Source organism: Mustela lutreola, chromosome 2, assembly GCF_030435805.1.
Source record: "Mustela lutreola isolate mMusLut2 chromosome 2, mMusLut2.pri, whole genome shotgun sequence".
Classification (NCBI taxonomy): domain Eukaryota; kingdom Metazoa; phylum Chordata; class Mammalia; order Carnivora; family Mustelidae; genus Mustela; species Mustela lutreola.
Window position 1 is genome coordinate 102627762 of NC_081291.1, and position 15846 is coordinate 102643607.

Genomic DNA, 15846 nt, shown 5'->3' on the forward strand with positions numbered 1-15846 from the left:
AATACTTCTAATGAAAAGTAAAATAGATTACTTTTCAGGAATATCACAGCACTTTAGTTGGAAATGCCAGTTCACATAAAATACTGTCAACATGGGTAGTTTGTGGTTGGTGGACTCTCAGATGCTCTTAATAGAGCAATCCATCGTCCTTAGCAATTGTCCCTGGTTCCTCTCACCCAGCTGCAGGCCCAGCTTCAGTGCCTGGAGAACTCTGTTCACATGGCTACCTCCCTGGGTCCCCTCTTACATCACAACATCTATCCTTTCAGGCTTCTCCTACCATGCCTGGACCCTATACCTCCTTCCAAGCATTTTTAAAGTACTTTTTCCCTCCTGATTTAAAGAGTATTGTGTGATAAAAATCCGGGGGTAAAAAGAAAGAAGGAAGTTAGCACTTGAATCCCATCATCTCGAGACAATCACTTCCTATCCACACCCCTAGGAGTAGGCTGGTGCTCTCTCAAGGTTCCGTTTGGACTCTTCATGCCCTGCCCTGAGGATCTGTAAGACTCATGTAACAGAACCACAACTCACTGGCTACAGACAGACTCACAAGGGTGCAGTGGCCTTCCCTTTAGACTCTCCCTTGGTGGACCTCTTCACTTTCACACAAGAACAATAATCCAACCCTCAATTTTCTGTTAAGGCACACGGGTCTCTATTCAGTGGGCAGGTTCAAAGAGGAACTTTCCAAAGAGCACGGTCTCAAGTTCACTGTCATGCAATTTCAGCAAAATGTAGTTAAAAGGTAAACACTGAGGAAGTATTGCTTAAAGAATCTTTCTGCTGTTTCAGATAGTCTCTGGTATCTATACCTGGTTCTAAATCTAAGCATTAGATTTAGATTATTAAAACTTTTCCTGCTTCAAGGCAGAGAGCGAAAACTTAGGTATAAAGATCATATTGTTTGACTTTCTCCCACATTTGTTTTCTGAACTGTGATTTGTGTTGAAATGTACAAAACTCATGAAGTTCACTGCAGTATCTCTTATTATTAAACAGTCACTGTATCATGTAGCATCTTCTTAAGAACCCCCCGGGAGAAACAGCTCCTGTTTTCACTTTAGCATTGGCTGCTAGTGTGAAACTTGGAAGCCAGAATTGACTTCCAAGCCAATAGCAAGCATAGAGTAATACCCCTTGCCTTTTTTCCCCCTTTGTTCCTCGATCTACTTCCTGTCTTCATGCTATCTTCTCTTTTTCTTACTTTAAAGTTCGTGCTATCTTACTTTATTTTATTAATAAGTTTAAGGTGAGTTGTGAAAATGCCTCATATTCCCCCTTACATTTCCCCAAATCCTGCAAGATTTCCAGGCCCACATCTTTTTTTTTTTCTATTTGTGGTACCACTCCATTTCTGACTTGTGTTACAGAGTTTTATTTCCTACTGGCAACTTCAGAAAGAGAAAAGTTAACTTTCCTTCATAATCTCATTGTGTTACTAGGTTTGAGATGCTTGATGCTGCAAAGAACAAGATCCGAGTGAAGGTCAGCTATGCAATGATTGCCCTGACAGTGGCAGGATGCATCTGGATGGTTATTGAGGGCAAGAAGGTGAGCACAAACTTCCTCTCTGCTGCTGTTTTCTACAAAGGATCTACAGGAAATCAGGGGGTTGACCCTTTTATTTATTCTCTTGAGAAGAGGGGGCTACTTTCTACATGAGAAATGATAAGAAACAAACAATGATAAGAAATGAGGCACAGTAGGGGCAAACCTGGGATGTCATGCCTGGGGATAAATAGCAAATCCTAATTTTGGCAAGGTAAAGGACTAAATTAGTTTCACACAAAGTAAAGAGAAAGTGTTTAGTTATCACAGATGTCGTAAGTAATGTGAAACCAGAAAAATGTCCCTGGTGTATCTAATGATGACACTGGCATGTCTGTACAGCACTCCTAGTAAGTGAGCGTCTTTATCCATGCTCCAGCTGCCTTAGCCCTGGTGAGCATTCTAGTCAGTGCTCTGGACTTGAAGCTTGGCCACATGGAGCCATATGTGTAAGGACAATAGCTCCTAAACAAGTACATAGGCATTCAAGTCTAGAAATCTTTGTTTTAACCTAGACTGTTATTAATAGCTATCATTAATTGAATACTCAATCTTCTAAGCACTTGGCTTTTCTTTCATTTGAACCTCACAGCAGCATGACAAAATAGGTACTATTATTAGGACCTCATTTATAGATGAGGAAACATAGCTAAGAAAGCGCTGCTAATTTGCCCAAGGCCACACATCTCCTAAATGGCAAAGCCACAGTTTGAATCTAGACCTAAATGAGGCGATATTAAATTGCTCCCACTTATTAAGGGCTCATTATACGGCAGGCACTGTTAAACTCATCACAATATCCTAAGAACCTAAGCAGTAGGTTCTCTTATTATCCGTGCTTTATAAAAGAGGAAATTGAAGCTTAGAGATACTAAGTCATTTTCCCAAAGTCACATAGCTGGGCAGGATAAAAATTTAGAGCCAAGTTTGCAAGTTCCCAAACTCTCAATAATAATATCTTGTGCTTAAAATATAGGGTTCTTTTATATGCAGCAGCAATGGTCAAACCCTTATTTTATTTATTTTTATTTTTTTAAAGATTTTTTATTCATTTATCTGACAGAGAGAGATGACAAGCAGGCAGAGAGGCAGGCAGAGAGAGAGGAAGACGCAGGCTCCCTGCCGAGCAGAGAGCCTGACGTGGGGCTCGATCCCAGGACCCTGAGACCATGACCTGAGCCAAAGGCAGTGGCTTAACCCACTGAGCCACCCAGGTGCCCCCAAACCTTTATTTTAATACCATGTCTAATTTTATAAATCATAGCTTCCATGTGCAAAGAGATGGCTTGTGTCTATTATCAGATATTAAAAAGGTTCTCCTACCAACCTAGCAGTAACTAACTTCCCTTATCTCCAGTGAGTGCAGAGTAAAAGGAAATGTACTTCTGGCTCTCTTCAGACTTCAGGAGTGGAAAATACTGACCATTTAGATTGACCTGTTGGGAGCATGAAAGACGAGTGTGCAGGACTGAGTGAAGCTCTTTTGACATCTCTATTCTCCCCCACTTCAGATTTTCTTCTGGCTTCCTCTTTGACTTCTCATGCTTAGTTCTCAGACTGAAACTTATAGAAGCATGTGGACAGGACATAGGGACTTCTAGAATTCCAAGAAGTCTGCATTGCTTTTGTATACCTGATTGTACTAAGCTGAGTCTACATACTCTAGAAACGAGTTACCCTTGAGACTTCTTCTAGCCTCATCTAATGGTACATACCATAAACTTTGAGAGTTTCTCTCCTTTATGTGCCAGAAAACCATCTCATTTGTTTGACATGGAACTATCCATTCCTTACAAGTAGGGAAGTGCTACTAGAGTGGAGAACTTTTAGACTTAGTGCTGTTTAAAAGAGAGGAATTAGCCATTGTGTTTTGTCCTCACCATCAACTTACCATTCCCTTTCTCCTTCCCATACCTAATTCTTTATATGTGAAATTACACATATAAAGATATAAGAAAACCCCACCTTATAGATAGGGTGCTAGTTTCATTTATTTGGTCTAAAACTTTGGAAACTGGTCTGCTTATGTAAGACTTACCAGCACGTAACAGCTCACAGGGAGGTAAACGGGAAGAGGACGGTTGGCTCTCCCGCACTCCTGTTTGCTGTCAAAGAATGGAGTAGTGCGATACAGATACTGCTGAGACTCATTAATCACAGTATTTGGTCAAGTCTGGGATCCCAGAGCTGAATATTTTTGGTAAGAGAGGAATAAGGAGTTAGAAGGGTATGAAAGTATACAAATGAGTTGGGAAAGGAGAAATGGTAGCAATAAAGAACAGGGAAAGGAAAAAAAAGATAGAAATGGAAATAAAAAGGTATTCAATACTACAGAGTGGGAAAGGAAAAAGATAAGGGAAGAAATTATAAGGGAAGAAGCTGGATTTAAAGAAATAGGCCAGAAAAAAGGTAGAGGGTATGGCATTTCTCTTACGCTTGACTGGATGGGCTATTGGACTGTGAAGTTCTAGAGGAAGCAGAAGGCACACAGAGGGGGGCTTCCGTGCTCAGTGTGCCCATGGCAGAGCGTTTTGGGACTGCACTGGCCTAGTTAATCTGCTGCCCTAAGTGTGGGGTAATGACATCCCCCCCAAACCCTTTTTCAAATTTGTTTCATTTTAGGCTGTCAAAAGAAACGAGTCTTTAACAAGCCTGAACTTAGAAAAAAAAGCTCGCCTGAGAGAAGAAGCAGCTCTGAAGGCCAAAACAGAGTAGCAGAGGTATCTGTGTTGGCTGGATTTTGAAATTGCAGGAATAATGTTGCAGCAATTAGCCTGTATTCAAAAATACGGTACGAGGATCCATTTCATGAAAGTATGGTTTGCACAGATTTGTAATTTCCCCATTCCTGATACAGTGGGACAAATAAATTTCTTTAAAGAAATGACTTGTTTATATTTTTGTGGCTCTGATCCAGGTTAAATGCAGCCTTTCAGCTTTTTGGAGGAAATGAATGAAAAATGGGGCAAGTTATTTAAACCTTAGTATTAACTCTTTAGAGAGTCAGATACCATATCTTTAATTTCCATTACCGAAGTGATTTTCTCTGCAGAAGCTAAATGGCTTATAGTTCTATATTTCTGTGTATTCATTTCTAGAGAGATAAGGAAGGCCAGCTGTGTACTCTGCCTAGGTGCATCTTGGAGAGCTAAGCTCCCCAAATGCAGTGGTGCTTCTGAGAGTCCTGCAAAGCAGCCTGATCAGACTCTTCCATCTTCGGGCATGCTGACAGACAGAGGCATGTCAGAGAGCAGTCTTATAAAAGGTTCCTGTAAGGTGATGACAGTGGTCTGGCCACAAGTTTCTGAGAACTCTGAAATCCCAGCACCATGAAGTTGCTTGGGGCCATCAGTCACCTTTTCTACTCCATAGCTTAGAATTTCCAATTGGTCCTCTTCCTTTTGCCTTTACACTGAATTTCTCAATTATGAATATCTTTCAAATACATTTTCTTAACAAGTTTTGAAAGATAAGCATTTGCACATGGTTATATACTTCATTTACATTTTGGGATGCCAAGCCATTTCATTTTTAGGTATTGGATGCTGGATTCTATTTTAAATATTCTATTTTATATATTTCATATATTCTCACGTGCCTCATATTAATGGATGACATGGACAAGTCTGCATAGCCAGTTGTCTCCAGAGGAGTATAGCTGATAGAAAGTAATATATGCATCTGCATTGGAACTTGACTTAATAAACTACTAAGTGAAATGGAATATACCACATTTGATTTCTTTATCTGATGATGTTGGTGATATTTCTTGATACACTTTTAGAGTAATTGGACCTTAGCTTTTTAGATACCAACTTCTTTGACTTTAACCTATTTCTTTTAAAAATAAGTAATTTTTCTTCATAGAACACTATCATTTTTAACTTCTAAATAAGTATTTTAAAGTGTTATCTTGGAGATTTATTGCAAAAAAAAAAAAAGTTTCATTAAACCAAAACTCACAAATGTTACTGTACAGCAAGAATTTTCATAATCATTTTTCATTTTGTCTCATTTTCCTATTCAGTTACTTAGAGTAACTACTACTTTATGGGTTAAATATAAATTTCTTGGCCAGAATTTTGGAGTTGTCTCTGTCCAATCCAAGTTTTCTCACTACCCTCACATAACACCTTCTTGACAGTCATTCCTTATTAATAACCCTAATACCTTATATTCCTCAGAACTTATCAAGCAAATCAGACTTAATGAGCGCTATTTTAAGATACTAAAGTATACAAAAAAAGGCAATTTACCCCTATTACTTTCAATTATTGTTTTACTTTTTTTTTTTGCTTGATTTCTGTATTTTTTTTCACGTTTATCATGTCTCTGTAGGTAAAGTGGGCAGAAACCATTTCCCACTTTTTATTTCCTATAAGCCCTATCTGAATAAAGTTAATAGACAAGCCTATGGTCAGATACTATTTTAATAAACAAAAATAGTATGGGGACATGATTCCAAATGTTTATTGAAAGTAGGCAAGGGGTGAATAAAGTCGTGGTATAATTCATTGTCATTCATCAAACATTACCTTAATCCCTTATATATATAAATACTGAGAATACAAAATGAGTAAAACATACTTCTTTACAGAGCTCATAATTTATGGAAACATGGCCCATGAAACGGCTACAATACAAACTGGTAAAAGATATATTCTGAACTTTATATAACAGTCGCTGTAGAAAGAAACAAAACCTAACTCAGCTGTCAGTTGTGGTTCCAGTCAAGCAGGCAGTGCTGGTCCACAAAGTGGTGATTTCTGTTTCAAGTTACTAGGTCAGACACATAGTGAAAGAGAATAGCCACACCATTTAGACATTTAGTTTGCTTGATCATCATGAGGCACAATCTAACCAGGGTAGTGAGAAGTCCCTCAGCAAAATGCCATTTATAATGTTTTGATTTACTTTCAGTTTTTATCTCGATACAAAACTTAAGATGTTTAACAGACCGAACCAATGACTTATTTTTCCCAATTTATAGACTTGATTCCATGGAACCATTTCACGTGTGAGTGGCATCTGCCATACATCTCCATTCCATCACTATCCCAGGATTATGTTCTTACTCATCTGATCTCCCGAATCAGGAGCACTGGAGTTATGCCAAACTCTGACTCCCCTCACTTAATCAGTCATCCTGTTTTGTCAACCTTACTTTCAAATATTTCTCAAATACACTCAGAGGAACAGAGTGGGAACCTATTCAGGAATAGACACGAGTTAATACCAGACCTGAAGATTAAAAGTCAGAAGCCCTAAGTTCTAGACTTGCTTTTCCAGTTGTCCTGCTTTGTAAATTTAGGTTATAGGTCTGAAATCTTTTAATCTAAGACAATGGGTTTTTGGGTTGTTTTTAAGATTTCATTTATTTGTCAGAGAGAGAACATGTGAGCACAAGCTGGGTCCCTACCAAGCAAGAAGCCCAATGCAGGACTTGACCCCAGGACTCTGGGATCATGACCTGAGCCGAAGGCAGGCACTTAATTGACTGAGCCACCCAGGCATTCCACCACAACCCCCCTTTCTTTTTTTTTAAAGATTTTATTTGTTTATTTGTTAGAGAGAGTAAGACAATGTTAAAAAGAAACACAAAACCATACCAAAATTAAGAGAAACCATCTTTTTAAATACCCTTTTTTTTTTTTTTTTTTGCCAATTTGGCTCTACTAGTTGATTTCTAAAGGGTTTAGTAGTTACTCATCCACAGTTTAATTGTTTTGTCATTTCCTAATGCTGCTGATGCAATGATGTTTTCTGTAGGATGACAAGCTGCTGAGATTACAACATCTGTATGACCTTGTAATTTCTGTACAATCTCTTTAGTCTGAAGGTTCCAAATGTAAACCAGATTATCTTCTGATCCAGACACAATCCATTTTCCACCAGTAACTGAAAAATTGGCAAATATGCAGTATTTCTCATTCTTATGACCAGTGTATGTTTTCAGACATCGGCCTCTGCTATAATCCCACAGTTTAAGAGTATTGTCCAAAGTTGCAATTAGAAGATATCTTCCGTTTGGAGAAAATTTTACAAAAGAGATAGGAGGGTTATCATCATCAACAAGTGTTTTTAAACACTGACCTGATGCAGCATCCCAAATTCTACAAACACCATCATAGCTACCTGACACAATCAAAGACCCACTACAATTAAAATGAACAGCAGAAACTGGGTCAGAATGAGCAGACAAAGTCTTAAGGCACTTCCCTGTTTTCACCTCCCATATTTTCACACTCTCATCAAAAGATCCTGAAATGATGAGATTGGATGGTGGATTGAAATTACAGCAAAAAACATAATTACTATGCCCCTTCAGCGTTTTCAAACATTTTCCAGATCTCACATCCCAAATCTTTAGCGTCTTATCATCTGAGGCAGAAACAAGGCGACTGGAATCTGATGACCAGGCAACATCTGATATTTCCAGATTGTGACCATGAAGTGTTTTCTCATACTTTCCATCATAGGCTCCCCAAATTATAATTACTTTGTCAGCAGAAGAACTTGCTAGCCATTCTCCATTAGGACTAAACTTAACCGATGATACTGCTTCCGTATGTCCCACGAGAGTAAATTTAAGAGCATAGTTTGGTTTTTCAGACATTTGCTTGTTTGGGTTGGTTGATGAGGGGAGGAGGCCCAACTCTGCTGCTCTAGCATCCCCTGCCTCCTTTGTCCCCATGGTTCTGAAGCTCCCAAGTCAGTAGGTTAGGTAAGCGTCCGGCCCTGAACCAGGAAGCTCAATATTCTTTCTGCCCAGCAAAATGAAGATAAAAACATCAGACTCAAAAATAAACAGCCTTTTAGTGATTATAATTTCCGGACTGTCTTTAAACTTCTCTATACAATGATTCAGCAGCACGGCTTGGACCTCTTTTTCCTCTCTTCCTCCTTTGTCAACAAATACTTGATAAAAACATTAAAAGGGTCCAATGCGCTGTCGGCAAGTGAGGTATGTTTTGGGTGTTTTGTGAACGTATAAAGCCGTGCAAAGTGACTAGAGGCGTGGGTGACCTACAGGAAGTATTTTCTCCCCTCCCCTCCCCCTACCCCGAAATGTTTAGAACACTAAGCAAGCCTACCAGTCAGACTTTCGGTACTTGAGCATGAATGAATCACCCGCTTAAACAAACGATTTCAGAAGGTTAAAAAAAATAATAATGACAAACAAAAAAACCTCCGTAAGCATCATGAACTGCGGCCCGGCGGGCCTGTGGGCTGCAGTCGCCGGATAAACACTAGGGCACACGTCCACGTCAATGCAACCCAGCCGGCAGGACAGCGGAGCGCATGAGCACGCCAACTTCAGCTGAGATGACCAATGGGAGAGGTCGGCCTGCGCTTGCGCAAAGGAAGGCGCTGGCGTTCCTTCCGGTCTTCTTCGCCGGAGGCGGCCGCACGCAAACGCAGGACTTCCTTGTTTGGCCTGTGGGTAGGTTGACTGGTCTTATCCCGGACCTGACTGACCAGCGTCAGTAGCAGTGAATGTTTCAAAGAACATTCATTTCTTTTTGGAAGCCGTGTCACAAGAAAGAACGGAATTTTCCGATTCCGTTAGTGGAGAGTTAGCTCACTTTTGGCACTAGCTAGTCGTCGAGCCCCCGCCCCAGGCGCCGGTGACTGAGCATCGGCTTCACGGGCGGCTTCTGCTCCTCTCTACTCTTGTGGAACAGAGCTGGTGGCGTGTGCTTAAGACTGCAGATAGGCAAGGGGGAGCTTGACTGACTTTATGCCCAGATTGTAAAGTTTCTGGTTTAAAAGTTTGGGGTAAACATTTCGGGAAGGAATGTGTTGTGGGCCTCCAGAAGCCAGTGCTTAGGACGTGGTAGTGCCGGGGAAACGAGCAAACGTTTGTTTTAGCATTTCCTTGCGCTTTCTTAAACTTTTTAAGAGAACAGGTCAAATCTGCATAGGTGCTTGAGACCGAAAAAGAGAAGTTGCTGGGACGTGATTGAGAAAGGTGTAAAGTTAATTGGCTGCAGAGAGTCTGAAGTTGTAAGACCTGTTTAATGGCCCTGAGAGTGCTATGTAAAGATGTATGCTTTTCAGATGTTAAGTTACTGTCTTTAAACAAGAATAGGTTTACTGCGGTGTCTGTCTGGTTCAGTCCCTAGAGCATGCAACTCTTTTTTTTTTTTTTTTTTAAGATTTTTTATTTATTTATCAGAGATAAATAAATAAAATTTATTTATTTATCAGAGAGAGAGGGAGAGAGCGAGCACAGGCAGACAGAATGGCAGGCAGAGGCAGAGGGAGAAGCAGGCTCCCTGCTGAGCAAGGAGCCCGATGTGGGACTCGATCCCAGGACGCTGGGATCATGACCTGAGCCAAAGGCAGCTGCTTAACCAACTGAGCCACCCAGGCGTCCCAGAGCATGCAACTCTTGATCGAGTTTCGATTTCAAGCCCCACCGGGGGCGAAGAGCGCTAACTTAAAAAAAAAAAAAAAAAGTTTACCAAAAAAATTGGAAGCCTGATAAATTTCTACTTACCTGTAATTGCTCAATAAAGAGTGCTCAAAAATGTTGTTGTTTACAAGGTTTCCCCTTTCGCTGAGCTAAAGTCTAGAGGCAAGTACCTCTTTTGCTTTTTTTTTCTTTTTAACGTAAACTCAAGAGTTACGTGCTATACCACTTAGCCAGGCTCCCCGCCGCAAGTATCTCTTAATGATGTTTTCTGTTAGCCAGCAGTTAAAAGCATTTAGGAACGAATTCTCTTAGCCTATATTTATTAGGGATAATTGAAAGTCTGGCCTTTAAATGAGGCACAACGACATAATTAAATCACCTATTACAATCGTATAATAATATAACCTCATTACCTTAAGACCCTACTACTCTAGTTTGGAATTTGGACAGGAATTGAACAAAAGCTTCAGTCTTAGGTAGTGCAAATTAATGGTGTAATGATAACGAGATGCTGGAAGTAGGAAGAGGATCTTTTAAGTGGTTTGAAACACCCATTTATATACATAAAATTAGGATTCTTCTTAGATCTTTTTTAAGGCAAGGCCACATGGACCTTTCCCTCTAACATTTGAAAAAGAACTTTTCCCTTTTATATATCTTAAAGGTCAGTTGTTATTAAACTCTGCCATTTCCCTCTCTTTCTTCCTGTTAGCCTGAATTGCTATCATTTTTACTGGGAAGCTTAGAAACACTCTAAAATTCTGCATCAGTTGAGACTATTTTCATTTTTATTGACTCATTAAAAAATAGAGGCGCCTGGGTTGGCTCAGTGGATTAAAGCCTCTGCCTTTGGCTCAGGTCATGATCCAGAGTCCTGGGATGGAGCCCCGCATCCGGGTCTCTGCTCAGCAGGGAGCCTGCTTCCCTGCCTCCTTGTCACCTCTTCTGTCAAATAAAATCTTTAAAAAGAAAAAATAAAGTGCTGTAGAGAACAAAGTGTAGGCGTTGGTTCAAAGATTTTAATTTGTATTTTTCCAATAACTCTTATATACAGTAGGAGAGTAAAGAAGGAAATTAGACAATTTGTGACGTGAGGGCTAGGACGGGGTGTTGGTGCTGGGGTATGTTTTAGTAACCCACTAGGAATATCACACGAATGAGAGGAACAGCCAAGAATGTCTTGGTAGGGGGCGCCTAGCTGGCTCAGTCAGTACAGCATGCCACTCTTGATCTAAGAATGGTGAGTTCAAGCCCACATTAGGGGTAGAGTTTACTTTACAAAAAAAAAAAAAAAAAAAGTGTTGATAGGAATAACTAGAAATTTTTCTCCAGATTTTCCCAGAATGTGAAGAAATTTCCACTATTAAAATCCATTTCTAGATGTCAGAATTTTTTGTTTACAAATAGCATCAGGAATTTGTGTAAAGAAATTAAAGCTCTGAATATAAAAATCTTTTTATCATGTTCTAATATGTAGTACTGATACTGTAGTCCTTATAAATTGGGCCTAAGAATTTTGTGGCATAGGTCCTTGGGAGGAGGGGAGCATCAGCAATGTGGAGTGCATAGGAGTAGGAAATACTGATACGGGTAAACCTAAAGTGGCAGAAACCATAATTAGAGCTTTGCATTTGCTGCTGTCAAGCAGAGTTCCTCACACGGTTCTGTTTTTAACTATTTTTGCTGTTCCTAATCACCAGATAGGTGATTTGGAAGTTTCCCTCTCTGTAGAAACCAGTTTGTTTTCTTTAGATTTCCCACAAAACTTTTAGAACTGAAAGTCCTCAATGGTTGAAAGGTTTATTTCCCTTCCTCTCAGTCAAGTTTGCAGAAATTATAAACAGAAATGCCACAAGTTTAGGTCATTTGTTTTTTAATAATTTTTTTTTTTTTTTTTTTTTGGTAATGTATGTCAGGACTGAGATTAAGTCCTATTTTAAGGACTGTCTTGATTGACTGCTTTCATTGCAATTCCAGTTACCAAATCCAGTCCTCAAAATCAAGCACAACAGAACGATGTATAGTTGCTTAGGACGATTAGCAATTTAAATCTATAAAAATCTAGTTGGACTAAATATGGAATGGTGCAGAATTTATCTAAACTGAGACCTTTTTAAAGTGAAAGGGGAGACACTAAAATAATCAGCTGATGTTAATTGATCTAAAACCCAGGACTATACCAAACCAGTATAATCACTGACTTTTGGAGGACTCTCCTCAAATCACAACTTAATTTTGGAAAATTCTACACTCCATATGGTGATAACCCTGTGCTCTTACCCCACCACTGTAGTCTCCTGGGTTTCTATTTTCTCCTCACCAAACACTAAATAATGCTAGGCACAAGTGGTTTAGATAAGGCAGTGGTCCAAACTGTGGATTTCCATGGGCTTCCTCAGGTGAAATGAGTATCTAAAGGAATTTAGAGAGTAATTCCATTCTCTGCAGAAACATTCAAGATCACAGATAGTACCATATATTGCCTTTAAAATCAGAAGAAGAAAAAAAAGACTTTTTCAAATTGGCAAATGAAAAAAGGGGCAACAGTCATCTATGCTAGCTTTAATAAATTTGTAAACTCAGCCATTCTGTACTATAGATGGCAGTGTAGTCTGCAGGAACTAATTCTATTTTGCTTTAAGATTCTTTTCAGAAAAAAATACCTGGCCAGTAGAATCAGCAATATGTACAATAGTAAAAATGTTTAAAAAATAAAAAAAAGAAAGAAAGAAAAGAGAAAGGAAAACACACCTACGTAATAGCCTAAGGCAACCACCTGCTTCCACATAAGTTGGATATAATTGACAAAGTTGTTTTTCTTAACTTTAGGTCAGAAGAGATTAATGTGCTATTTTTGATAATACAAACACATGGGGTTGATTATATAAGTTATCCTGTAAAATATATCCATAACTTTTCACAGAAGGCATAAGGTTTTTTGTTTTTATATAATGAATTGCTATGACAGTGTCTTGCTTTTGTAAACTAAAGGTCAAATTAATGTCCTCCTGAAAGATAACCACATATAAAACACAAGTTGAGACACTAAGTCTAAGAGCTGTTAATTTCTGGCTTCAAACAGCAGCATAAAAGAATTCCTTTGAATTTTCTTTTGTAACCAAGTACCCTTTACTAATATCACATCGATGCATATTCCTTCAGTCATTTAGTATTTATTGAATAGTCTACTATGTGCAAGGCACTCACCCATGGCCTGACAGACCACATTCAAGTACAAAGAATCATCAGATCCATTCCAAATCAAAGCGTAAGAACACTTTGAACAACAACATAGAGTGGTCATAATGATGAAGTAAGCAGAACATACTCAACATACATTAAAAGGTGATCTTTCTAACTTTTGATATTCCTGGGGACAGTACTCCTTTAGGAAGTCAGCTGTGTTAAATTCACGTCCATGGATGGCACTGCTTTTTAAGGCAGAATTCTTCGTTCCAAAGCCTTTCTTTCACTTTGTCAGTACCTTCTACATTTGAGTTTGTTGAATGGAAACACGTTTATCCATTATGCTACTAAACTCAAAATCTATCATTTGCATATTTTTTTTTGACTTCTGTTGTTTTGTCAGGTTATATACAGAATTTTAGCACCACAGAAGGGAAAAAGAAGTTTGGGCTGAGAAGCTCTACTTTACCAAATTATGTAACTTCGTACCTTAGTTACTTTAAGGGTGCTCTTGAGAAAGAGCCAGGAAAACTGGTCTGACAAAAAGCTGGACCAGCTCTGGCTGTTGTGTAAGTCTAGTTCTGGGAGTTCCTGGCCCAGAACACTACCTCCACCGTGACTGCTGCTTTCTTCCAGACACAAACTGCATAGCTCTGTCCCACCACTAGACAGTGTCTGAGGTTATGACCTTGGGGCAAAGTAAACTCTCCTAAGTCTTGACTCTGTCATCTGTAGTGACAGTTATCCACCTCAAAGGCAGTTGGAGGATTAAAAGAGAAAAAATGGAAGCCCTTACCCAGGCACCTGGCATACAACAGAGGATGAAAGACTAGATGCCTTTTTGACCTATGAGAATCTACCCATAATCTTTTCTTCTTGCCCCACACTTCCAAATTTTATACCCAGTAGCAATTTGATATTGTTAAAATTAGCATATATTTGCTTTACTTCATGACACATTTTTGTGATGTCCTGGTACTCACTGCTATTACCTATCCTTTTCTGAAATAAGCATATTACAAAATACTCTGCATTAGTGTAGACTAATGGTACTGGTGTCCCATCTGGCCTTCCACTAGTTGAACTTTAAAAATTGCTTGATTTTATATATATATATATATATATATATATATATTTTTTTTTTTTAAAGGAATCTCTATTCCCAACGTGGGGCTCAAACTCATGACCCTAAGATCAAGAGTTGCATGCTCTACTGACTGAGCCAGCCAAGCACCCCATGAGGAAGCAAAATTTTTTTTTTGTCAATCTTTTTCATTTTTAAATTGTTTTTAAAGTAAGATAACTTTTGAGTAGGCTCCACGCTCCACAGCGTGGGATTGGAACTCAGGACCCTGAGATCAGGAGTCACATGCTCTACCCACTGACCCATCCAGGTTCCTGATAAAAACTGTAACTTTTGATAGAGAAATGTAGCCAAAAATATTTCCCAGGTTGGCAGATACATACTTACTCTTCTCACCTAACAACAGATGAAAGTGACTGTTAGTTTCAGGTGGCAAAAAATTCAGATTCGAGACTTCATATATAGATAAGTACACCTGTTTCTCAAATGAGCAAATTTTGGAATGTAGGAGGTAGAACATAGTATATAAATATGAAAAGCAAACAATGCCCCTTTCTAAAAGTGAATCCCTTTTCTTCACTGAAAAACATTCTTACACATCAAGATTTCATATATATATATATATACATATATATATATACATATATATGTATATATATATATATTTATACACACACACATATGTGTGTATATATGTGTCCACAAGCCCTAAAACATCAACATGCAATGACTTGCCTACTGATAGAAAAAATGTCACAAAACGAATCAAGCAAGAAAGAAAAACCTTTCAACTTGAGGAAAACCCTTTTATAATGCAACCCCAAATTGAGGGATTATAAATAAATGTTTGTTTAGCACTGGAAAGTAAATTCAAAGTTGCCTGTGAGTGGCCACATAAAACAGGATTTAACTGACAAAATTTGGTTTCTAAAATATGTTACATACTTTTATACTTGGGCAAAATCAGCAACAATCTGATATAATAATTCAAATTTACTGTGGGGTAACTGCTATTGCTTGTATTTGTAACAATATGAAAAAATGGCTCAGAGCCCATTTAGCTTTATCTGGCACTAGACAATCCTAGGGCAATAGTTTTCAAAAACAGTGTAGCTGACAAAGGTTTTAAAAGGCGCCCTACGTAGTGACAAGATGAGTTAAAATGTTACACAGAAAACTCTCTCCTTAATCTCTTTTCCTTTCCTGGTATTTCTCAATCTAACCATATCTACCCTGCTGGTCCTTCAAATACAGGGTGCCTTTATATCCTAAATGCTTTTAATGCCTTTTATCCCCCACCTAAGTTTTCATTTCAAAGAATATACTTTGAAAATGTGGAGGAGGAAAAAGGGAGGGGGGTAGATAAACAAGCTACTTTCCCCCCAGATTAGTATATATTGCAGAAGAGTTTTCCTGTGTTGAAATTAACACTTTTGTTATAGGTAACATCTTAGTGATAGGGTTTCAATAAATGCAGTGTAAATTAATAGAATCTGCCAGCCAGAGAACTAAAATTAGGACTCAGTTACCTCCTAAAGTCTCATTTCTGTAAATAAAAGGGCTGCTTTATCAGTTCAAACTGTTATGCTGGGATTTAACTTTCAGT

General features: G+C 38.7%; 2 protein-coding genes across 2 annotated transcripts in view; one reads left to right on the forward strand and one right to left on the reverse strand.

Moving 5' to 3' along the window:
* FAM162A (family with sequence similarity 162 member A) overlaps window positions 1–4435 on the forward strand; it is a 27854-nt gene extending 23419 nt beyond the window's left edge. The window contains exons 4-5 of the mRNA XM_059162838.1: window positions 1446–1554; window positions 4174–4435. Of these exons, the coding sequence (XP_059018821.1) occupies window positions 1446–1554; window positions 4174–4266 (202 nt within the window). The 3' untranslated portion in view covers window positions 4267–4435. The remainder of the gene's footprint in view (window positions 1–1445; window positions 1555–4173) is intronic.
* Window positions 4436–5999: 1564 nt separating this feature from the next.
* Window positions 6000–9701, reverse strand: WDR5B (WD repeat domain 5B). Its single transcript, XM_059162837.1, has 2 exons — window positions 8646–9701; window positions 6000–8315 (listed from the first exon to the last, which is right to left on the reverse strand). The coding sequence occupies exon 2, from the start codon at window positions 8243–8245 to the stop codon at window positions 7247–7249; it is 999 nt and encodes a 332-aa protein (XP_059018820.1). The 5' UTR covers window positions 8246–8315; window positions 8646–9701; the 3' UTR covers window positions 6000–7246.
* Between the last annotated feature and the right edge of the window lie 6145 nt (window positions 9702–15846).

What these genes read in the sequence shown, in the direction of transcription:
- WDR5B (XM_059162837.1), bottom strand. Translation starts at nt 8,245, where the DNA reads ATGGGGACAAAGGAGGCAGGGGATGCTAGAGCAGCAGAGTTGGGCCTC.